The sequence below is a fragment of the Enoplosus armatus genome, chromosome 10, assembly GCF_043641665.1.
Source record: "Enoplosus armatus isolate fEnoArm2 chromosome 10, fEnoArm2.hap1, whole genome shotgun sequence".
Lineage (NCBI taxonomy): Eukaryota > Metazoa > Chordata > Actinopteri > Centrarchiformes > Enoplosidae > Enoplosus > Enoplosus armatus.
The window spans coordinates 15339863-15364701 of record NC_092189.1 but is presented as its reverse complement, the minus strand read 5'-3'; the positions used below and the strand labels follow the sequence as shown (position 1 = coordinate 15364701).

The 24839-nt window shown below is 40.1% G+C and overlaps 1 protein-coding gene across 3 annotated transcripts; it reads right to left on the bottom strand.

The window, feature by feature from the left end:
• Positions 1-3115: 3115 nt before the first annotated feature.
• Positions 3116-24281, bottom strand: arhgef6 (Rac/Cdc42 guanine nucleotide exchange factor (GEF) 6). Of its 3 annotated transcripts, none has more exons than XM_070912839.1 (22): positions 24117-24281; positions 22950-23033; positions 20989-21073; positions 18155-18276; positions 17597-17801; positions 17007-17059; positions 16308-16402; positions 15973-16068; positions 14899-15021; positions 12575-12713; positions 12257-12316; positions 10974-11120; positions 9850-9936; positions 9592-9673; positions 8765-8930; positions 8426-8528; positions 7112-7132; positions 5418-5514; positions 4943-5041; positions 4722-4821; positions 4354-4408; positions 3116-3307 (listed from the first exon to the last, which is right to left on the bottom strand). In XM_070912839.1, the coding sequence occupies exons 1-22, from the start codon at positions 24279-24281 to the stop codon at positions 3185-3187; spliced, it is 2307 nt and encodes a 768-aa protein (XP_070768940.1). In that variant the 3' UTR covers positions 3116-3184. The 3 variants fall into 3 exon arrangements, with proteins under 3 accessions (XP_070768940.1, XP_070768938.1, XP_070768939.1); XM_070912837.1 differs by having other exon boundaries at positions 8426-8605; positions 8815-8930; XM_070912838.1 differs by having other exon boundaries at positions 4955-5041; positions 8426-8605; positions 8815-8930.
• Between the last annotated feature and the right edge of the window lie 558 nt (positions 24282-24839).

Below are 24839 nucleotides of genomic sequence, written 5' to 3'. Positions count from 1 at the left end.
ATGATTGTAGTCTCAAGCAAGACTAATTTTCATTCTGTATGAAGTTTAGACCAAAGTAAAGTATTCAGGGTTCTTCGGTAATGGAATGAAAAATTAATTCTAATTGTCCTGTTAAAATGTATATGTACAGTTTAGACCTAGTTTTTTTATTTAATCACCAGATACACCGTAAATTACAGGTGTGAGTTACAAGTAACTTCAACATGCCTGGTGACTAATAAGGTTTTAAAAGTACTATGTAGTAAATATGAAAAGGGTCTGCCCACCAACCCATCAAAAGCAAAATGCAGTGCAGTGCAATTTTAAAGTTAGAAGCTGAGACATTTCAAAACCCAGCAGTGCGTTTCACATGGAGTTGATGGAAAGTGTGAATCTCTATGGAGGTGTGTACAGATGCAGAGGCAGCGATCTCTCACAGGATGTAGTCTATTCTAGTCACACCTTCCATCCTGTAAAGGGTTTCTCGCTACAGAATCTGAACAACCTACAAATTCCTGAACCGCACATGTGCCGAATGCTGAATGGAAAAGCCTGCTTTGGTGGGTTTTCCAGTATGAATTTAGGGAACACGCGGTTTCTGCTGTGTGGTTTTCCATTTCTCACTCGGTGAAACTGATGTCAAAAGCTAAAACTGTAAAAGCTTATTATATTAAATTTTTAATAAAAGAATGACCATACCAAACACAAAGAACAGAGTGTCTAAAAAACAAAAAAAAGCATTACAATACTTGCAACAACAATAATTGCATAGAACAACCTTTCAAAAACAATACACACAGTGGTCTGGAGACGTCATTTCAGATAAACAAGATGAAACCGGAGTTTAAACCCCTCCCAACAGTAAGTGCTCACTGAGGCTATTGGGAATTGAACACTACAGTATGTGGTACTTAATGAAAACAATTTGGAGTACAGGAACAGCAATAATGTTAATCTCCACAGCGAACCTATGAAGAGACAGAGTCACACATCTGTACAGGAAGTAGAGTCTCCGTAATGCTGAAGAGAATCTGGCTGCTAGCTGAGCGTCCCAATAGGAATAGCGAACTAAAGATCAGCTCCAGCACCCGAGCAAGCATTTATTTCCCCCCTTGCTGAAGTGCCCATGAGCAAGACACGGACTCTGCTGCAGATGTCCCAGTGCTGCCTTGTACCCTGCACAGTGCTCTGACCGTCCTGTAAAGAGGTGCATGTAAAAACAGCACTTCCAAACAGGGATTGTACGATCCTATATTATTATTACATTTTGGATCATTTGTGATGGATATTGGGACCTGGTCAGCAATCTTTAAACAACCATCAATACCAAGAGACTTGATTAAATAAAAGCAAAAAAATAATGACTAGCCTCACTGTGTGGTGGCTGAACCACATGGTCTGGCCCTTTTTGGTTAATAAATTGGGTTAATTCATTCATTATTATTGCAATTTCTCCAAATGTGGCCTACCATGCCGGGTCTAACACAGAGGTCAGTCAGTAAAGCAGTCACTTATTGCATTTCAATAGCATCCACTGCTGCTCTGCAGTGCAGCTAGAGTAGATAACAGTGTTGACAGTGCACACACGCTCTACCTCATGAGGAAATGTACCGCTGTGGGTCCTTGTAAAGAGGCCGTATCTTAAATAGCACATAAAGCCCATGTTTTCCAGACCCTATATATACCCATTAAGCTTGAGCCATTCTTATTAATTATCACAACAAACCACCAGTGACACTTTCAATAAAAGTCATGCATTTAGTCCCAGTCTGGTCTTAAACTCTCTCTTAAGTTTATCGACCCCTTGGGGAGGCACTTAAACAGTTGAGCTCTACTCTACACCCACAAATAAATCTCTGTTTATTTCCTCAGTCCGTCTCCATCAGCTCTGCAGGAACCTGCTAGGAGGCCATAGAGGCTGCAAACACAAAACCTCTGAATTCTCAAGTCAGACTCATTATTAAAGTCATATTTCCTCTCTTGTGATTAAAAAAAAAAATTATATTTTCCCTTGGCCAAAACAAGAATATTTTTTTTCTGCCTTCACACATCAGTTTAGTTTAATAAAATTCCAGACGGATGTAAAGGCAGGAAAACTATCTATAAGGCTAACACCACAATTAAATGCTTGGGTGAACAATAAATAAGGAATATTACAAAAAAAAAAAAAAAAAAAAAAAAAAATCCAAAATAAAGCAAGGCTATGTAATTAATATGTTAAAATGATACTTGAATATATTTTAGTAAGAAGAGTAGGGATGACATCTTTGTCATTATTTGCATACTCTTGTATAATAAACGATATATAGTTTTCTATTCTATTATGCAGCTGCATCCCTGATAGCTTTGGACTATATATATCTGAATATCTTGATTATCACATTTCTGATGCAGAATTTGTCCTGTGGAAACACTGTACATTCATGCAGTTTTTAAATAAACAGTCAAGGGCTGCAACTGAATGCAACATGATGAGCTAACCTGTTTGAATTGCTTAAACACCTACGAAACGACCTGGAAACTTGTAATGCGAGTGTCTAGAATGTTACAAAAATGCCAACCACACATGCTCAAGAAAGCTCAATGAATCCGCTTCCCCTCCGGGGGTCCTTGTGACAAATGAAATATGACATTGACAAAAAAAAAAAGTCATGAAGTGAAGAAAATCTGTCCCCTTAGAAACAGAAGTGCATGCAGGAGAACACCTATTGGACTTGATGGCTTCGTACTCCTTTTCTATTTCTAACTGAAGCAAAAGAAGAGAACTTGTTTTGTCCATAATGGTTCCATTTGCTGGGGAGTGTTCACAGTGCCAGTCGCCAAGAGGCAGTATGTTTTGAAACATCCCACATGATCAGTCTTCTGAGCTGCTTCATGAAGAGGCATATATTTGTAGTCTCATCAGGTGAGGCTGGATCAGGAAGACAGGTTAGATTTCATGAAAATGTCAAATCATGCTCCAGCAATTGAAGCGAAGAGACTCCAAGCATCTTCGTCGTCAGGGAGGGAGTCCAACGCTGCTGCGCTGTGCGATTGAAATATGGAGACGCAGCATAGACAGACACACAAATACACACGCACACACCTGACCCTCCACAAGCATGCTTACATAACTGTACCCACACACACACACACACACACACACACACACACACACACACACACACACAGTCACACTAGGATGAGGATGATTGTATGGATGCGTTCAGTGGCTGATGTCATCCCAAGCGCAATCATTCTTCTGCTTGGCCAGTTTTCGAACCACTCTCTCCAGCTCTTTGCGAGACTTCTGCTCCTCCTCCAGAAACTGTTTCATCCACTTGTTCTCCTGTAAAACATGCAGACAATGACAGCATTTAACATTAAAGCATTATTGGCTGATAATAGGCTATAACAGATATACTGTATCAACATCTATATTGGCAGATAAATTGCAGAGTAATAAATGATGCAGTAATAAGTGTTTTATTGGTGGCATTTTTATGTATATTTCAATTACCCTTTTCCCAATTAATGTGAATATAGTTTTATGTCTTTTCGTTTATAGTTTATATTTTAAATATCTGTTTTGAGTTTTTTCTTCAATAGGTTTTTTAATCTTATGTGCAAAAGGATTAATCACACAGCCAACCCTATTGTGCTTAACATCATGAACATAGGGAACACGTTATCTTGTTTTAGTCCAATTTGGGACAATATTTCCTTCAAACCGGGCACATCAGCCGTGGGTTTTCAATCATGGTCAAAAAAAGGGCTTGAAGAGGTTTATGGTCTATATAGAGACGATGCATTTATGGGCTTTGAGGAAATTACAGCAAAGTTTCAAGGAAACTCTTCTTTAAATATTTGCAAATGTGGAGCTTTACTTATTCTGCACAAAACACTAGAAGTAAACTAAGTGTTTGAAGATACAGTGATGTTGGCAATGTTCTCATGAATAAAAGTACAGGGTCCATTTGAATCTAGGTGCATATGAAGAGAGATGAGAGAGAAAAGCAGGGAGAAAGTGAGGGAAACAGGAAGCTTATTTTGTTTTTTTCCACAATTATTTTTATATGCTGTTGAAAAATATAAGATATGAATATTTGTTGGAATAATTGATAATAAGAATATTCTTAAGAAGAACCAATTTATTGTCATTACATTTGTTTTTAACTGAAAATATATACTTTCTTTTTTGAAAAATCTGTTGGGTTCTAGTTCATTCAACCACATTTTTAACCCCTCAAAAATGTCAGCGAGCACAGTGACACCGTTAAGAAGTAGGACACAGAACGAGGTTTCTGACACGTGTAAAAACGTCTCTACACATGCTGTGTTTATGAAACACTGGAGCACATTTATTACATTAAATCACACAGAACTCACACTTACCTTTTTCAGCTCATGAACCTCATCCTTTAAAGCATACACAGCGTCAACCAGGCTCCTGAAAGAAATAAAGAAAATAGAGAAGGTTTTGCTCGATGATATCAATATCTATTTTTTTCCTTTTCAAACAGCAGCTCATTAAATAAGCAGGTAAAAAACATAATTTCCCAACACATTTGTATATTAAGGTAATACTGGCCATTCTGTGTAAAGATTCATGCCTCAACAGCCTAAACAGGATCAATATCATATTTCTGAATCTAATTACAGAGAAAATCAGGATCCAAATACAAATAACGAAAAAGCCTGGCTTGTCACTGTTAGTACAACAAGTAATGAAAGCCTATTTTCCAAAGTAATAATATGCATACTTTTCCTCAATAACTGTCTGCCCGTTGCTCTTCATCTCCTCCACAATGATCTTCTCTTCCTCTGGCAGAAGCACCTGAGGGACACACTCTTTCCGCACCGCTGCATAAACACACACACACACACACAAATTAATGGGAAAGCTTGATTCATGGCTGTATCAGCTGTTGATGACGTACAATCTAAGAAGGCATTAAAGAAACAATTTGTCCATGGTCCTTACACAAGCGCACACCTGCGGTGGTCTGGTGCAGGCTGGCCCCTGTGCAGTACGCCTCAATCACCCTCAGTATCTGAGCGTCCTCCTCCAGAGCGGCCGTGCCTGTCAAAACCGGAGATTATCCACGTCATAATAATAATAATACATAATACACATAATATACCATAATACACACTTAGGAGTTTCATTCAGCAGATGGTGTCACACACATTACTGGAGCTGGACACAATCATGAAGAACAAATATATATAGATAATGAGAATTTCACACACTGCATTGGTGCAATGAACATACAATTACATAAGAGCAATGTCCACACTCTTCTACATTCATTCATGTGAAGAATGGGCTGGACTATTATTTTCTTATCTTATAAATATATCTTATTAAAAACACCCGAACAACTGAAAATTGTATTTATAAAGCAATATAAGCCTGTATTAATACATTTTATATTATAGTACGATAAAAGTCCTACTTTTCCTCGTTTGAACCTCGTCATCAGAGGGCTTCCGCTCTTTCTTCCTATTGCCTGGCAGGAACTTCTTCATGGGCCGCGGGCTCTTGCTGGAGTCCTGGAAGAAGTGCAACATTAAATTCAGTACATCTCTCTCTACACACATACACACGCACACACACACTGCTACACACACCTGTAAAGCCAAGGCTCCAAACCAAACAGAATGCAAGCTTACAAGGATGCGCATCCCTTATGAACAAACAACATCGAAGAACGAAATTCCATCAACGAAAAAAGGCAGCAAGCATGTGGTGACGACCAAACCAGCCAGGTAATCCATCTGTGCTCATATGAATCCTGCCTAACAGGGCTACACAATAAAGAATAAAGACCACCAAAACTCAAATCACAATTAGTAACAGTTATCTCAAAATCCATCATCATCACTGACTACTGGCAGGGAGGGAGAAAAAATATATTCAAAAATATTCACGCTTTACCTGTGGGATACAGTGTTTACAAAGCCATGGAAATGGAAGCCAAGATGTTATCACATTATTACATTCTATGAAACCACAATGATGTGGTTTTTCTTTTTTGCTGCTGGGTTGAGTTTAAGGTGTGATGAATAATTAACTTACTAAAAATTACAGTTTAGTCATGGTGGTGCAGACCGATGCTAATGTATGACTTATGAACATCATATTGTCATAATACTGTACATGATGTCACTTGTCCTTGGCTGGAGCGGAGAAGCTTAATCAAATATGTAATAGGAAAATAGATATTAAACCAATCCTGAAACTCTACCACAGACTCCTAAAAGTTCCTCAGACGTATCAGGAGAAATAATTGAATGCATCACGTCTCTTAGAGCCTTTGAAGGGGCTCAGGGATTCACATTAATGCAGGCGCACAGCACAAAGCGTATTTCCCTGAGGTGTACGGAGGTCCTTTCCTCATTATAGGTGTTCCTTGTTTACCACAGATGAGAGTGGAGTGGAGTACAGTGCACACATGTTCTGTGATATTTACATCACAGACACAAGAGCCTGAAATATGATTGCCTTATAATGATGTCATGGCCACCATGTTAAACAACTGTCTGCACATCCATCAGACACAGATGAGCTTCAGTATTCATTTGGAGTTTTGTTTAAAGCTACCTGGCAAATTATAAATTATAAATTGTGATCTAAAATAATTGCACACCGTTACACATGGGAAACAGTTCCTACCAGGTTAATTCAAAAAGAGACATCATCTAATTTGACAGCATATTTAGGCTGCTGATTATTCAAATGTGACATGTGTGCAAATACATTCAGGGCTGAATGACTTGAATGCACTTTGCACGCTGTGTCTAGATTTCCAAAAATAGCACCCCTTGTAGATATTAGATATTATGATACTACTGTTGCATGGAAAAGATTTTTAACAGATAACCGATACCATGGTGAGTAGGACATTGAATTATTATTACACAGAATGAGAAAAAAAAAAACACAGCAAAGACACGCAGGGCTACAGAAAACAGGAAACCAACAGATGGCAATGAGGGAGGAGTGAAGCGAACAGAGCAATGGCATGCCAGCTCAACACTGGGGCAAGAACACACACACACACACACATACACGCACGCACGCACTCACAGGCAACCGCCCCCCCCCACAAACCACATCCTTACCCACACACACAGATAGAAACCTTACCTTCATGATATAAGACATCCTCTACAGAAGGCAGGATGGGAAAAGAGAGAAAAAGGGGAAATGTGCATGAAAAATACGATGAGAGAAGGATGTGATAGAGAGTTAATGGTGAACATTTTTACACCCCCTCTACCTATTCTTTGTCTATGCAGAATAGGGTGATCACTTCGTGTAAAAAAAAGATAGATGGAGAAAATGTCGGAAAGGTGGTTATGCATTCAGAGGAATCATGCATGCACTCTCTGCAGGGCAGAGACAAAGACCCAGACAAGCCTGCTTGGTTCTAGTCAAACAGTGGACAAGAACATGTTTGTGTAGAAGTAAATGTCAAGATAAATGTTAACCGTAGATACTGTATATATTCAACATGTCGCAAGACTGTCCATGATAACTGGAAGTTATAAAGTGCTGACTGATGACTGTGAAAGTGTCTACCTCCCACGTAGACTACGTATCTCACTCACCAGAGACAAGCATCCGATAACCACTGCTACACCGAGTTCTCCAAAGCCAGTCACGCCCAGTGATCATGCTGCCGTTACCGATATGTACTTCCTCAGAACATAATCATACCCTACCATGGTCGTTAGTTTGTTTTAAATCTATTCTATATACTGCATGACTAATAATGTTATCATGATATCACCATGTTCTTTACCTAGCTAGAAGGGTTTTCCTGTTGTCATCACAGGACAGTAGCCTGCCACAAATAGTTTTAGTTATTGTAAAGACGTCAAACGTTACGATGGAATAGTTAATAACCAGTTTGTTGCCTTGACGAACATTACTTATTGAATAATAATAATAATAATAATACAGTTCCTGCTACTTGTAGATAAAAATGTCTGACAACAGAAGAAAAGTTACTAATTCATCACACATCTATAAAACACCGAAAACCACTTTGATACTAAGGTACAAAAGTACATCACAGGCGGCTAACATGGCGACAGATTACGACTGTGTAGGTAAGACAGGATATCCAGATCAAACTGGACCTCTACATCTATCCTCATCTAGTTGGAGTACTTCTATCTGTTATCTTTTACTGAAGAATATGTGTCAATATTAGTCAATTTGGATGTATGGACGGATTAAAGGTGTTTGTCAACTTCACTTGTGTTAGGTATGTTTGGTGGAAAGCTTTGTGTAAAACAGGACACTGGGGGTCTGAATAAAGTAGAAACAGGAAAAAGGGACAGAGTGGGACTTGTAGAGGAGGGGGACTTCTGACTAACAATGTTCTGCATGGCTGCTTATAGGAGATGCATATCAACCTTGTGTAGGTTTGTTTGCAGCTCTACAACCTCCTACCTCTTTGTATCCCAGCGCAGCAGAGGGTTTGAGGGGAGGCGCGGGGCGTAGGCAGCTGAGAGACCAGGGCTTGCTGATCTTCGGCGGTTCCAGGGGGCCGCGACTCACAGCGCTGAGGCTGCCCAGGTGGGACAGGTGAGTGGGCGTACCGACCATGCTCAGGGGCTTGCCCTCTACGGTCTACATGGGACGCCATGTGGGACGCCATGTGGGACGCCATGTGGGACGCCATGTAGAACGGTCAAAGGAAAGAAAACAAGAAAGTCTGTGAGAAGTATGTGTGCAATGAAAGATGAGTCTAGTTGAGTTTTTCACACTTCAGCAAGGTGCCAGGTTCACTTTTGGAATTGGTTTGACTTTACACTGTGTATGTATGTGTGTGTCCTGACCTTTGAGATGGTGCCTGCGGGGCTGCCTCCTTTGGTAAAGGGCTGAAGGTGCTCGAGCCATTCCTGTAACTCCTGGGCACAACTGCAGAACACTGTAATGCGATCGATCATGCTTCCTGCAGCACATAAACACACATGCAACACACCCACACACTTTATTCAGTGACATATGGCTGACAAGAGTGAACACATGCCACAGCCACAACTAGAACAAACAATTTAGGAAATGCAGGTGTCATTTAAAGATCGAAACGATGTTTCTCTGTGTCTAGATTTACATTTCCCCCAAAATGTAGAAATTCCTGCTGCGTGATGGTAAAAAATACATGACTAAACACAAAGTGAACACTGTCAAACCTGCTGTCCTGACTAACAAAGGCATAAGGCATGTGAAGCAACATGTTTTGATGCAATTGTCGTAGTGGACTTCCATTTTTTACTGTGGATGTCAAGAGATTAACAATTTAAGGCTTCACATTTATTGGATTATCTGAATCAAATGTTTTATCTAAATGCATGTATGTAGCAAATGGAAGTAGGGCAAGTTTGATATCCTTTTATTGACTGTACAGACACCAGCATGAATATCCTAGAGCTGTCTCGACATCTAGTTTAAATTTTAGTTTTTAAGACGTGGTTCCCACAGCTGCTCAATGAGCTAATGCTCGATCTAAGATCTTTTTATTTGGGTTAACTCATTATAACGTGTAACCGCTGTATCCTCAACTAAACTCAAGAGGAGGAGTCATCATTTTCTCCAGAGCGTCAGATGCAAACCTGTGATGTCAAAGGCATAGTGGGCATTGTCTGCATCCTCTGCATGTCTCGTTACTGTGGTGCCTGCCAGTGGCAGTCGTCCCTGTGAATGGGACAAACAAAGTAAGAGGAAGTAAGACACCATATCATAGGGAGGAGATATGTGGTGTATCTTGTTATCACCTGAAGTTAATGAGGCGAGTTGGACTTATGTGCCTGTAAAAATGAAAACTGATACAAATGGAAATTTTACTTGGTTCATGGAACAGTGTGCCTCACCTGATAAATAAAGCCACTCATCCGGGAGCTGGCGGAGAGCATAACTAACACATTAGGGAAAAGCATTAGATAGCGCTCCTCTTTTTCCTGCAAGAGAGAGACAAAAAAGATTTGGTTACTAGCACATTTTTAACAACTTGAAACTTGTTGCAGGAATGGAAAACAAAATGAGCTGAGAAGAAGGTTGAGTTGCGAGATAAATATGGTGACTGATATGGTGGTTGGAAAATGGTTGGCAGTGATTAAAAGAGGGTGAATCCAGATGTCTATTCTTCTAACCACCGACTCAAAGTTGACCCCTACACAGAAACCACACAAGAAAGAGGAGATGGCATTTCAGTCTGCGTATGGCCTACATAGGTTTCTGTTTTGACACTTGAGGGGGACATGAAATTAGCAAAGGAGGACAGACTTAGCACACACAGTTCATGGACACAGTGAACCCCTTGTGTCAAAGAAGTCAAAGAAGTGAATGTGTCAAAGCACCCTTTGACACATTCAGATTCACTCACATTTGTTTTAAATAGTGATGCTGGGTCTCGACTTTAAGTTACCGTCAGTGCCCTTAACTTGTAATAGTGAGACTCTGCATTAGTCAAACAAATCTAGAGCACTCCACCTCGAGGTGCCATTCACACTTCCTCCATCAGCTTACCTGCATCAAACCAAAAAAGACCCAAAAGAAAACATGCAGGCTGTGAATAGATCAGCTGATGGAGAGAAGACAAGGCACTTGTCTCAATTTGGACTCATGAAAGGAAAGTAAAATATATTTCTTGAACTAATGACGGTCAATGCAGCTGTCTGGATTGAGAGCTAAATCTGAAGACAATGTAACAAGGGATGACTCCTATTAAACTTTTCCAAAGACTTTCAGAGATGGGAAAAGAAGCACATAGAAGTCCTTCTTACAGTCTTCTCTGTGCGAACTGAGGAAAATGTTGCTGCTTAGTAATGCAATAAATCCTGTGACAGGTTCCTTTTCTATCCTCTTTGACTGAATGGAACCCAGGGGACTCTAATCTACACCATTCACCAAGACAGCCAAACAATTAGATGGATCGACAACGACAATTGATGTTATTTCTGGACATCCTGGACTGCGTCAAACTAGTCTCTCTCACCTCACTGGACCCGTTTTTCACATGGACCTGGGACATGTAGGCCACGTGACCCAGGCTCTTCATGCTGTCTCCCTCCCAGGCCCGCACTGGTTCTGACAAGATCTGGAGCTCCAGGTTCTTGCGCTTCCGCAGATCCTGGCACTGTGTCTAAACACACACACACACACATATACAGAATATATCAGTTACTTAAGTTGGCAAGATGTTTCATAATTCAGTGAAACAGTGAGATAGACGGGGCTTCTTTGGAAATAACTTTGCCTTCTTGCCTTTTAGAAATACTGAGTCATGAGCAGCAGGGAAATGTTTTTCCACTATGGATATGGCTCTGGAAAATGTAACCGTTTACATCAATATTTACTATGTACGGGATTTTATCTTTTTTTAAAAATTTTGTCAGAGGTATATGGAGTAACCGGCAACATAAAGCAGAACATTTTCAGGTACTAGGCAGGGGCTCTCCCTCTTCAAACAGGAAAAATGACAATGCAACATGTGTCGTTTTCCACTGCAGATTATACAAAAAGGAGGTTCTGTAGACGGAGCACTGCAGATATGTAACTAGCATTTCTTAAGCACCTGCCCACCCAACCACATATTCAAAAACACACAAAGAAAAATGAGACTTGCAAATTACAAATGTTGTGTGATGTTTTCTTCCCCTGCTTTCCTGTGCAACCCTGCCGAGGAGACATGTGTGAGTCACCTCATCTATTCTTACTAGGAACTCGTAGATATACCGGGGAAATTGTGTCTCAGAGTGTTCTTCACTCAGGTACAATGCGGTTGCTCGTTTCTTATCCAAATCTTCTAAGATGGCATTTCGGTTCACACCCACTGTAGGAACGAGGCGATTACTCAACATGCAGTAGGGAAAAAGCTCAGGGTGCCTGATTATGAAGTACTTTGTGTGTAGCCCATGACAACAAATGTAACATCATAAAAAATAACCCCACGTTAATTAACATTGGAGGTCATGATAAGCCCAAACATTCAGGAGATTAGCATTCATTTGAAAAGCAAATTCACTTAAACCACATTTTAACCTTTGACACAAAATTTAATTTTTGTTGGGAAAATAAATAAAGAACAAAAAAAAGGGAAATCGAGGAGATTTACAATCCAATAATTGAGAATTGACATGAGGCTTACAGGTTGTTTAGCTCAGCCTTGTTCTGTACTGATAAAAAGAGGGAAGCCTAAGCCCTGGTGGAGATTAACAAAGGCGATATAGTTTAAGGCTAGTTTAAGCATGCAGAGCCCCCTGGACATCCCAGACTTACCACTAGGCTCCTAAATGCTGCTGTTGCCTTCACAATGTCAGCATAGTCTGGGTGGGCTTCCTGTGGCGGAAATAAACAACACGTAAGTCCTCTAAATGTTACAGCAAGACAAGTATACATACTATGATATACAATGGAAGTGACTGAAAGAGACAAGTTTTGTTTTTCATTTAGCACTAACATACATTGTCAGACATTTGGTCATTTAGTTGTTTAAAAGCTGTTGAAATTGTGGTTACAAATACACAGCACAGATATGAATACAATATACATACAACAGTCTATATATTTAGACATTATGTTTATTTCCTCCTGTACCTCCACATGTCTCTCCAGCTCCTGCAGCAGGGTGGGGTATTTGTCGAGCCTCATGAAAGGCTTACTGAGGCTGGTGGTCAGGGTCAGGATCCCTGGAGCACTGGCTCCCTGGCTCTCCATGAACTTGTCTAGTTCCTCACTATTAAACCACACACAAACACACACTTTTCATCCACAGGGTGGTGTTTTTAGCTTTCTATGGGGATAAACTACAGAGTACAGAGCAGCATCCTGACTGTCAGATCAAGATCCAAGGAAACTTCAAAGATGCAGATTTCTAATGACTGAATGATTAAATTGAATATTTATTTTAATATAAAGATTTTCATTTTCACTAAATATGTATGAGTCCACACATAGTAGGGTTGGGACTCACATATTTTGCATACAATAATGGTTCTACCATACAGTACATTTTTGGGATTTGCTATATACTACAAAGAGAGTCATTTATTGAACATCATGTTATCTGTGCAGGTGGAAAATTTACCAGAAAACTGAAAAATAACCCTTTAAAAAAAGGGCACACTTTAATCATATACTATACTTATTCTCTGCATTATGAAAAGCTCTTTTTACAGACAGTTGAGATGAAAGGTTATGTGCTGAAGACTATGAGCCTTTTCAACAAATGAACACACAGCGACATGAACGTGTGTAGTCATTCCAATATCCAGCACCCATAAAGTGGCAAAAGGCTTAACCGTTCAAATGTCTGCAATGAACAAGGCAAGCAGCTCTGCCTCAGTAATCCAAGAAAATCAGGAGCAGTGTAATTTTAACACCATAAAACGTAAAGCAAACCTTGATGTACTGTATACTGATTATTTGTCCCACCTGTGATACACAGAGGTTAGAATAGTAAAAAGATGTAATGACTAGACCACATTTTTCAGTTTTTAACAATAGCCAGAACTGCAGTTTGGATTTTGACAGCAAATAGCAGCAGTTAGTGCAAACAGCAGGAAAAAACAACAAAAAATAGACTTCTAAAACTTTGTATAACTCAGTTCTTCAGAAAAAAGCTAAACTACATAACTGCCTCCGGGTATGGCAACATGTTGCTACACAGTACATTAATTTCCGTTGTATAGTATTAATATCGTATTTTTAGCTTTCTATTGAGGAAAGGGGGTTTATGTAATGTAATGTTCCATTTATTTGTCATTGCTGTAAGAACCACTGACAACATACAGTATATCACGCCTATGCTACAACTGTAATGGTGTTAACAGGCTGCACTGATTAGGTCAGCAATTTCTGCACTTTTGCTGCAACTGGACTGCAACAAGTTTACTTCACTGCAAACCTGAAAACATACTTTGAAAGTAACACCATTCATGAGTTTCCATGACCCAAAACCTCAATCATACATTATACTGTAGCAACACAAACTGGTAGCATTGGTTAAATGTGAATGTCACAAATAGGCTCCTGCAACTGAAATGCAAATGTGCTTACTGTGAAAAAGTGTCTCGCTTGCCTGTCAACATAACCACAACTTTATATATCCTGTCAACAGTCGGCTTCCTGTGTGTAATTCAACTTAGTCTGCAGCTCACAACATACGGCCTGACAAGCCACTTCTACATTACCCAAGAATGTACCATTCAAACGGCACCATGGCCATTTTGCTATTTCACAGTGACTGTGCTCTATGCAGTACAGATTCACAGCAGCAGGTCCCACTCAACGAAAATGATGCATTTTGGCAGTAACTGAGTTAAAGGAAACTTTCAGCACACGGGGGGATGTTACAGCTCAGACTCAGTTTAGCCTCCTAGTCATTAACAGATGGGAAGTCTGACACCTTGTGGCTCGAAGATAACTTACAGCTCATCAACAAAAAACTACATGCAGTAGTTAAAAAAACCACACAGCAATGGCCCGTGACAACTTTTCTCAAATACATGAAGCAAATTACTGTGAAAAAGATAGTAAGCAAAATCTGAGGGCAGTGATTATTTGGATGGTTCCCAACCTTGACTTTGACCCCTTAACACATTAGGGGCCTGAAGATGCAAAACTATATGTTATTTTACAAGAAAAAAAAGCTAAGATGAAAGAAATAAAGATAATTTGTGTAGCAAAACATTGTATCCAGGAAATCATCTCATGACCCCTTGTGGGTATCCCAACATTATATTATAGTTTGAAGGATGCCGTTTATGTTTCAGAAAAACCTTGTTAACCAATACAAACTTGTAACCTTCATCAGCTGAGTGAATCCATCACCAGGAAGTCCTTAAAGTCAATTAAAAAACAGATTTTTCTTTGTTGTGTAATGAATGGCTGTGGTATGCTGTTTTGTGTGCGGGGCTGACCTGTGGTCAGTGAGGATGCAGACAGCTGAAGGGTGGCTGGAACAGTAAGCCAGGTACAAAGTCTTGATCTGACACATCAGGTTTAAATAGCAGCCCGCCACTCGCTGCTGGCCCTCCGACACTCTGCAACGTCAGAGAGACAGAGACAAGTTAGAGAGGGGAAAAGAGTGAAGAAAAGGGTTGGGTAAAGAAGAGAGATATGGAAAGAGACAAACAGACGTTTGTACCGATGATATATGAAATCATTTCCCAAAGCTGTAAGTTTTATGCTGTCAAAGGCGTTTTTACTGACAGGTAGAATACAAGACTTTGCAGTTTTGAAACCTGGTAGAATACATGCTGATATCTCATCAGATTAACAAAGCACCACAAAACCATAATAATGAGATTTCTTAAACGAAAGACTAATTTAAGATGCGTAAAGGCCTCAAGCTCAAATTATATAGTTTACACGGGTATTTTAAGAATTTAAGGGCAATCTTTAGATGTACACACTTCACATTGCTATTAGCCATCTTCCAAAGCATAACATACCTTCGAAGATGTTTTTACTGTATTTTCCTTCCCCCAAGACAGCCATTTGTTTTCAGTAGTTTTGGATGTCAGAGTTTCACCCACAGCGCATGAATGCACCAAAAGACATGCCGATTTTTCAAATCAATGTGTGCAAAGATAGTAACTTTGAGAAAAATATACTGGGCTGCATGGTCACTATGACCGATTACCCATTTCAAAGAAATGTTTTAGTCTTTGCAAGCTGATATTTGTACCATGAAGAAATGAAGAGGAAGAGATGTCCGGGAGGAAGGAAGTGATTGCAAAAAGATAATGAAGTATGGTATGCTTTGTGGAACACTTGGCAGTAATGTATAGCATGTGTGCAGTGTAGTAAATGTGCTGTAAAACATAAATGAAAACGAATAAAGAATGCTCTTCTAAGGGCATTTGTTTATGTCTTACAGAACAAGCACAGGAGGATGTACGCTGTAGTCCAAACATTGTTCCAGTGAGAGTGTTAGAATGGAAGTTGACTGTAACTGACCAAACTACAAAGGTTTGTCCAGCATGACTTACTTGGTACAGTCCTCCAAAGCCACACATAGTCCCTGCTGGAAGGTGAGGATCTCCTCCAGGTTTCCACACAGGGTGGCGCTGTCTGCATTGCTCACCCTGAATGTGCACATATTTAATATAAGCAGAGACACGACTTGCACAATGAAAGAAAGTTAAACATGAAACTACAGTAAGCATTATCGTCAATAACAAGTTCAGTGAATTCAAGTATATTGACTTATTTCTTAAAACATTAATTTCATATGTAGTATAATACAGTCCACATAGTCCCTCTGCCTTAAGTCATGTCTTTGCCCATTCATGGATCTGTCACATCTCCCCGTCATTATTCTTACTTGTCGCTGGCTTGCAGGGGTCGTAGGTAACAACTAAGCACTGTCTGTAATTCTTTGACAAACTCCCGCTCATGTTCCAAGATGTCCTGTACCACCTGCAAAAGCAGAACAATCAGCAGAACACTTAGTGTTGGCAGATTCCAGGAAAACACAGTATTTCCTAAAAGTAAAAAGTTCAGGTAAAATTGGTTGATAATCAGGATTTTTTTGTCCATAATACTTCATCAGCACTTTGCTTATCTTTATCAACAGTGCTGAAAGAGAGTGATTTAAAATAGAGAACTTCCCAACAATATTTGTTACAAGAAAAAGAAAAAAAACAAGAAAACTCTAATATGACAACAGACACACTAAGCAGCAGCTGCTGTTACTAATGCATAATTCAAAATACTCAAAGTCATGAAAAAATGCAGTCTTTAGCAGATCTTAGCTCACTTAATCTGCTGAATGATTTCAACTACGTTTGTGTTTTATTTGGCCACTTTTTAACCAGGATGTGTGTGACCCCGACAACCAAAATGTCTTAATAGAAAGAAAACTCCAATAAACACTTTACAATATAAGAATGACAAATTAATTTTACATGTATGAATTCCTGCTTTATAAGTATCACTACGATCTGCATAAAAACAGAATTTTTGTAAGTGAACTGACATAAAGAATATACATTTTTACATGTGCTAAATACTCTTGACTCACCACGCTGTAGTAGTTCTTGGTCAGCTGAGTTCCTTTAGGAGACACAGGCTTCTCTGTAGAGGAGGTAAGCAACAAGGATTGGAATTAATTCATAATAATCACCAAAAAGATTGGAAAAAAAAACCATGAATACTGTATATATCTAGACAATAATAACTACCAGTGTGGAATTTTTAACATCTATGGGAAGAAAAACTTTTTTTTCTTTGAGGGAAATGTGTTTCAGATGACCTCTTTATTGACCTATACAAGTTACAAGGCACAACTGAAAAAAAATTAATAATAAGACCTCAGCATTTATATCTCATATTCTCTCCTGCAAATTTTTTTTATTTTGTGCTAATTAGTGTTAAAACTAAGTGTTGGAACACAAATAATGCCAAAAATCTCCCGGACCATAATGCTAAACTAAGTTGCCATCTATTTTGCAACATGACCATACCTGACTACAGCACCATCATTACACCTCCAAAGTTTAGCTAAAAGTGTATTTTGTACATTACACAAAAAGTTTGTAATAAACTCCTTTTGAAACGGACAGCACTACGATACTCAGGAATTCATGATCTTGACTGAGAGGCTCAACTCACCGCAGGGTTTGATCTCGCGGACGTAGTTGCTGGGGAACCAGCCCGTCTTGCCGTTGAGTGAGCCCTCCCACCATCCTCCCTCCTCCTGTCGCGTCACGAGGAGCAAGTCACCTTTATTGAAAGACAGCTCATCCTCGTTGTTCTGCTTGAAGTTGAAGCGGGCCTTCACCATCTGCTGCCCACCTCCACCGTTCTCAGACATCTCCTGTTGGAGTGGTTGTCATAGACAGTCAGCGACACAAACACAAACCTCATGAGGTGTATCAGCAAAAATATGTGCATATAAACATTTGAATTGAAAAAATATTCAACCAGTCTTTGCTTTTAGATTCAGCTAGGGCTTTGAATCAAATGTTTTGTGCTTCTCTTGATAATTATTTATTCATTGTGCAAGGGAATACAATGTGTAGTCATCTGGTGTAAACAACCGCTAAATTACCTGTATGAAAAAATGTGCAAGATGTGGGAAATCAAACAGGGGTGAACGTGTTTCAAGCATGTGAAGAGAGTAGACAACAGGAGGACAGAAGATGTAGATATATATAGAAGAGACCATACCACTGATTTAGATTGTCTACGCAGAGAGCCTTTGGATTTGGCAGAGGAGAGTGTGTGTGCAGATGTCGACTGACTAGGAGAGGGGGCACCAGACTGCGGACATGACCTCTCAGCTGCACAGTCTATGGACACACACAGAGGAAATGTGGAGCCTCCATTATTTCAGTTACATTGATGTTTGAACTTATGACTTGCACACACAAAATCATCATCACAGTTGCCACAGGTGCACACATACTTTGGAGGCTGACAATTTGATGATAATTCATGAGAGTATGGTCCATTGCTCTGCACAGCCCCAGGACAGTACACACACACATTTACAATGCCTGATGGAATCATCTGATTTAACCAAAAGTGGCACACCGCTCCGAAACAAGATCAAAAAAAAAGAAAAGAAGGCAACATGCAGTCATTGGGTGATAATATAAATATGTCTCAGTGATCACTCATACAGTCTGTTTGTTGGTCCAGCAAATACGTTCATTCTGACTAATTGACACATATTTAACAGAACGCACTCCAACCCCGTCTCTTTTCTGAAATGAAAAATCTAATTTACGTTACCGATGCTCAACCCCTCTACAGTGTCATCACCGAGCCACTGCAGCAGAGGAACAGTGATTTAGGGTCAGTGGCTGCCGGCTGCCAGCTGTGTGTGTGCAGTCTTTGAGATGCGGACGTATTCATTTTGTTGCCAGCACTCACTTGAAAAGTGACACATTGAAGCCCTGCAACCTCTTACGGGCTAACAAGCAGAAAACACACTAACTGAAGACTCCCTATCAAAGGCCAACTGGATGCTAGCCAGGTCTACTGTCTGATCATTGAGCAAATTACAAAAAAATTAAAAAGTAATGAGAGCACCTTAGTAACCTCAAATTCAGATCAAATAAGGAGTTCAACACAGACACTAGAAAATGGACAAATGCTTTGGTGCACTTTCACTTAAAGGCAGTAAAATGTGCTATGGTAACACTTTTTTGTGTAATCGTATTTTATCAGCAGGTCATTTGGAATCTATGTAATGTTAAGATGGAAAAAGGCTGGAGATTCCCTCCTGTTTTCCATATGCTGAGACGTCAGGGAGGCCTAACTGATACGAAGAAAAGGACACTGAAGGCAGTGGGTAGTCCACATGTACCGCAGGAGGGGCTCATGGATCCCACATGTCACACACAGAGAGGCCTAACAAGCCCTTCTGTCAGCTAAGCTCTGTGGTTACCGCTGTTATTTTCGTATGCAGGCTATGTTCAAAAGCACTTACCCTAAACAAACATAAACGCTGGGCACAGAAACGTATAAGGCAAAAGCAAAGCTAGGCTTGGAAGAGGATCACGAGTAAAAACACAGAGGCCCCTTATGTTTGATCCTATCAACTAACTTGTGACTAATCCACTTCAAATCAAGTTCACTTTTGAAGATGAGAGAACAGCTGCTGGGCATAGACAGCCTATAAAAAAATTTGCATATCAAGCAGAGCCCAGCACTGACAGAGGCTTCTGGTCCACATCTCACACTGTGGCACGCATCCTCCCCTTCATTTAAGTGCACTCAAGAGATTGATCATGCATTAACAAAGTCAAAGCAAATGTAACCATATCACCAAAGGAAGGTAATAAAACAATTAGCCGATTAATTGATGGGTCAATTTTAATAATACATTAATCCTTTAAGTAATTTATCAACATTTGTTGCTATTCGCTTCTGAAATGTGAGGATTTGTCTGTTTACATCATTGTAAATTGAATATCTGGGTTTTGTACTGTTAGTCAGACAAAACAAGCAATTTGAAGATGACAACTGGAGGGGTCTGGCAAACTGTGAAGGTCGTTTTTCTATTTTATAGACTAATCAATTAACCAGAAACATAAATCAGTAATGAAAATAATCATTAGCCAGAGCGCTAATATGATGCTCCATCTTTACTCATTCAGGCACAATCTAAGGCACATATCCCGCTACACTGTTTACATACAGGAACGTCACAAACACATGTTCTCAAATAGCCCGGAACATTATGCATTTATTACAAAGCATGCAGAGGTGGCAGATTGGTCTAAAAACGCTGACTAAATAATTATAAGGCTGCTGGGTCTCTGGCAGCTGTGAGCAGGAAGTAGACTGGTATTACCTCTTTAGTGCCCCCCAAACAAGGACTCTCTAGTGAAGTAATTAGCCCCAAACTGCTGTGGGGCTGCTGCACTGCGAACCATTTTATGCTGCGTCCTTATTGAAGAAATGCACTTGAGAAGGGGGTGTATGTGTGTCTAAAAGCGACACACTCATATTCAGTCACTTTACGCATTTTGCTTCATTCTGAGCTTAATCTAAATGTAAAAAATAAAACACATAAAATAAAAGGAGGATATTATTCAAGGTGTATCAAGCTATGGATGCACATGAGTAAACATGGCACCCAGCATGACACAAACACACACTGCCATGCCAGCTGCCCATGGGTAACACACCCAATCATGATGCAGAATGGCTGCATGGACAAAGTCTGTGACAAAAAATGACAAAGACCACCATCAGAGCACATGCAGTAGGCAGAAGGCATCTCCTGGCCACTGCGAATATGTAGCTGCACGTAGTGTTTATTCATTATCTAAGATTATTTATTGAAACGTTTGCATCGAGTGACAGTGGAGGGATGAATAGTGAAGAAGAAGAAGCATTTTGTGCAGTTCTTTAACACATCAGGATACTGTAATGTAAAAACCAACACTACTGCTCACTACTGTTTGATTCTTTACTGTCAGAGAAAACATTATCAAGCAGTCTGCAATATGGGGGACTGGAGGTTCAGAAAGAGACTGTGAAACTCTTACCTTGTGTGGCAAAGTTGACTGCCAGCAAAGTGGTCAGTACTTTGCCAAAATTCTCACCAGTGTATAACCACTCTGGTTCAAACCCCTGGTTGGAAAAGAAACAGAGAAGATGCCATTAGACCAAAAACCCCATACAACCTGGAATCCATCAGAAATGAAATTTCAAAATTAGACTAATGATAGCAAGCACTACTGCTCAGATGTGAGGTAAGTCCACACAAGGCAGAGAGTGAGAGACACACACTAGGCTGCAGCACAAACAATAGAAACACACACAGGGATTTGAATAAGCTTATAACAAGACAGAGATAAAAACGGACAACGGTTGAGTGTGACCCATATTTTGTGACTTAGTGGTTTGTAATAAAACAGACAGTGCCAGACTCATTTGCGATTCGCTGTGCACTTGCACGCACACGTAGATGCTCGCACACACACACACAGTCACACTGCTTACTTGCTCTGTCTCAGACAGATATCTTCTTTCCTCCAGCGGATAAGGTTTCACATTTTAAATAAAACATCTTAAATATAGAGTTTGACTAGTACAGCCTCAGTCATGAGTTGTGGACAACGTCAGTCAGAGTTAAAGCAAGTGTGACCATTACATCATGGGGTATGAGGTCAGCGTTAGGGTCTACACGACTAGCAAGATTTACTCTGCTTCCTTGCTTTTCATCACGTAAGAAACACAACGTTAGATTTATACATAATAATTTTAAAAGTAGAAAATACTGGAAAAATCCATTTGCATTGATAAAACAAAATGAATGAACAAATAGGTCTTACATCTATTTATATTTATTATTATCATTGTTATTGTATTATAGTATTTTATCTCTTTGTGACATTGTTAAGAAAAGTGCTATATAAATAATGTTTATTATTATTATTAGACATTACAGTATCAACCTTGATCAGTAATAACTGTTGCCAGTATTGAGATCTTGCTCATGGGTTTCCATGAGTCATGTTGTGAATACATGCTGTATATTGTAGTAGTGTATAAAATCTGAGCAAATCATCTTGTGCAGTTTATAACACAGCAAAAAATCAGAGGCTTTGAGCAGTAATTGGCGCTTCCTCTTTCTGCATCTCGGGGCAGAAGTGAAAGCAGCATGACTGCTCTCTTTGCGCGGTCACAGGACAAACAGGCACTATTTGCAATGGCAAAAAAAGAGATAGAAAAAGTTCTCCAACCATGATCACGTCACTGACCAAAAGGATGGGTAGGGCTTGCTGTAGCGCCACAGACATCCCCTAGCTGATACATTTGACAGTGGCTCTGCAAAAACTTCTGGCCATGAGCTACTGGCTGTCCGCAAAAGGTCTAATTACGGGCTACGGCAGGGTTGGTGGATAAAAGCAAAGGGGACCTCCCAGACATAACAAGCCAGCTGGGCAGAACTACTGAACCACTTAATTTTGCAGTGAGCCAGGCTTGCTGACTCAATTAGCTGTTTAAAGAAACCACACAATGTGATTCATGACCAGAAAAGATTATTTATAAATTACTGTCCAGTGTGGCAGTCACAAACAGGCTGGTACAGAGACAGAGAAAACTCCCAACATCTGCAAATGATTTGCCTCGTTCCAATATTAGGACGTAGTCTCAGCAATACAGACCTGCAGTGTATGCTTAGGGGAGTTTTTTACCTTGTAGAAACAGACAAATACCAACGCCATTGCAGCATGAAAGAGAAAGGGAATTTAAAAGGAAGTAAATACTGTTGAAAAACTAAGTTTGAAAACAGAGACACTTGTCATAAGGGCCAACAGTTCCCTTTCTGACTGACAACGTGGACGTGTGAGGAAAACATATGCCAGCAGAGTAAGCAGATCAAAACACAAGCAAGAGTGTGTTTAAGTCTTTGTAAACTGCTGAGGAGATAATGAAAGAGAGAGGTCAAAACATCGCACGTTTGTGGGCGACATGAAACTTGACATACATAGCAACTTACCTCCACTTTCAAGGACGAGCATCCTCTTAAAAACTCCCTGATGTTGGAAATGCAGTCGGCTTCAGTTCTCGGATCCTGGCAATACTGAGCACACACACACACACACGAGATAAATATATAAACACACACCTCGGCTTAGTATGGCAGATAGGCATCTGGCACGAGCACTTACCTAACGCCGATGCTACTGTCATTTCAGTTACACACAAAAGCGCACAAAGTAACATGGCTGTAGCAATCCAAATGTGGTAAACCTACAGTTGACAAAATAACTGTGGATTCTTCCTGCGTCTCCTTCATGCACACACAACCATTAACACCACATCAACGTCAAAGCAGCCAGATTTAAGCAAAACATCCGCTCACTTTTCCAACTTTCAAAATAAAATCCTCATTAACGGCGCAACGTTCGGTAACGTCGCAACGTTCGAAAACGAATATGGAGGACATGTTTGTCTTTTCGCTGCTTGTAAGTCCAGACTGTTTCGTTTTTAGGTCAGTGTATGCAAAACAGACAGAGCAACAATCTAGACAGGACAGTACATCATTCAAGAGAGAAGTTACTACTTCCGGTTTTATTCCAGTTAGCTATTTCCCGTTACATTGACGCCGTTTTTTCAAAGGGGAGGTCGCACCGGGAAGTGAGGAAGTGACGAACTGTCTTTGCAACTGTTGTTTATCATTATCAACTTTGTCATCTCAACAACTAAACCAAGCATGTTATTGACGTTGATTTATCACGTCAAACAAAACAAAAGTTGTTTAAAAACTGTGAGGCCGGTGGAATCCACCTGCTTGGTCTCTCCAATATGGTGTATGCTCAACGTTTCACGCACTCTTCCTACCGAAATGTGTCCTGTTTTGGTGGGTGTTCACACCGACTCGCTCATAACAAGAATGCGGAACATTTTCCTCGCTTCACAGGAAACCACATTTTGAAATCTCACATCTGAAAAGTCACCAAAATGCAGCAGTAATTCGATGCACCACTCAAAACAGGCAGCTGTTAAAACTTCCCGGCTCGACCACTGTGGGCTACAAACACGAAAGGCCTGCTGCAGAGAGAAGTGCTTGTCTGTATGTTTTAATCAAACCCCTCCCTTCCTTTCAACACGAGTCGTCGGTCATTTGGCATTTGTTGACTTGAATTAACTTAAATCAACTCACCTTGGGAGTACAGCCAGGTATGAGTCTCTCCGTGAGCTTGCACAAGACGACCCCATCCTTCAGCGATGTTTTCAAAAACTCCTCCGGGTCCGCTATGTTCTTTTTAGGCGAGCTGAGCACTCCTAGTGATATTAACCACGTTACTGTCTGCTCCTCTGGATTCATAGCTCCACAAAATGATCATTGCCTAAGCACGCATTGCTTAAAAAAAAAACTGGCGGCCTGTTCCGTATCAATATGCAACTCACATCCGCACTTCTGCTAGAAGTTAAAAAAGAGGCGGTGGGGGAAGGACGACGCTTTTTCTATACGCAAAACTGATGATCACCCCTACTGGCAAACAGGCACCTCAACAATAGTCAAGAGTCTTTTTCCACTGCAAAGTGGAACATGTTGGCTAAGGGCAATTTCCCTCTTATTATTATATTTGGAATTACTCAGGATATGTGATCAGTCTGACATGTAGTCTGCTCACATTCATTAGCAGGGTTATTTTGTGGCAACTGAGCCAATTGAAACCCACAGCATCTACAGTGTAGTTTAAAATGTTGATCCAAGATGCAAGACGGGTCATGTTGAAGTTTTCTGACACAGCAGTAAAAGCTGTATGACTAGTGCTATGTCAAGCCATGAATAATTTACGTTAACTTAATTGTGATATTTGCTTGAAGAAATTACATGATTACCTCAATAGATCTAAAAAGTCAGTATGGTCAAAGTTAA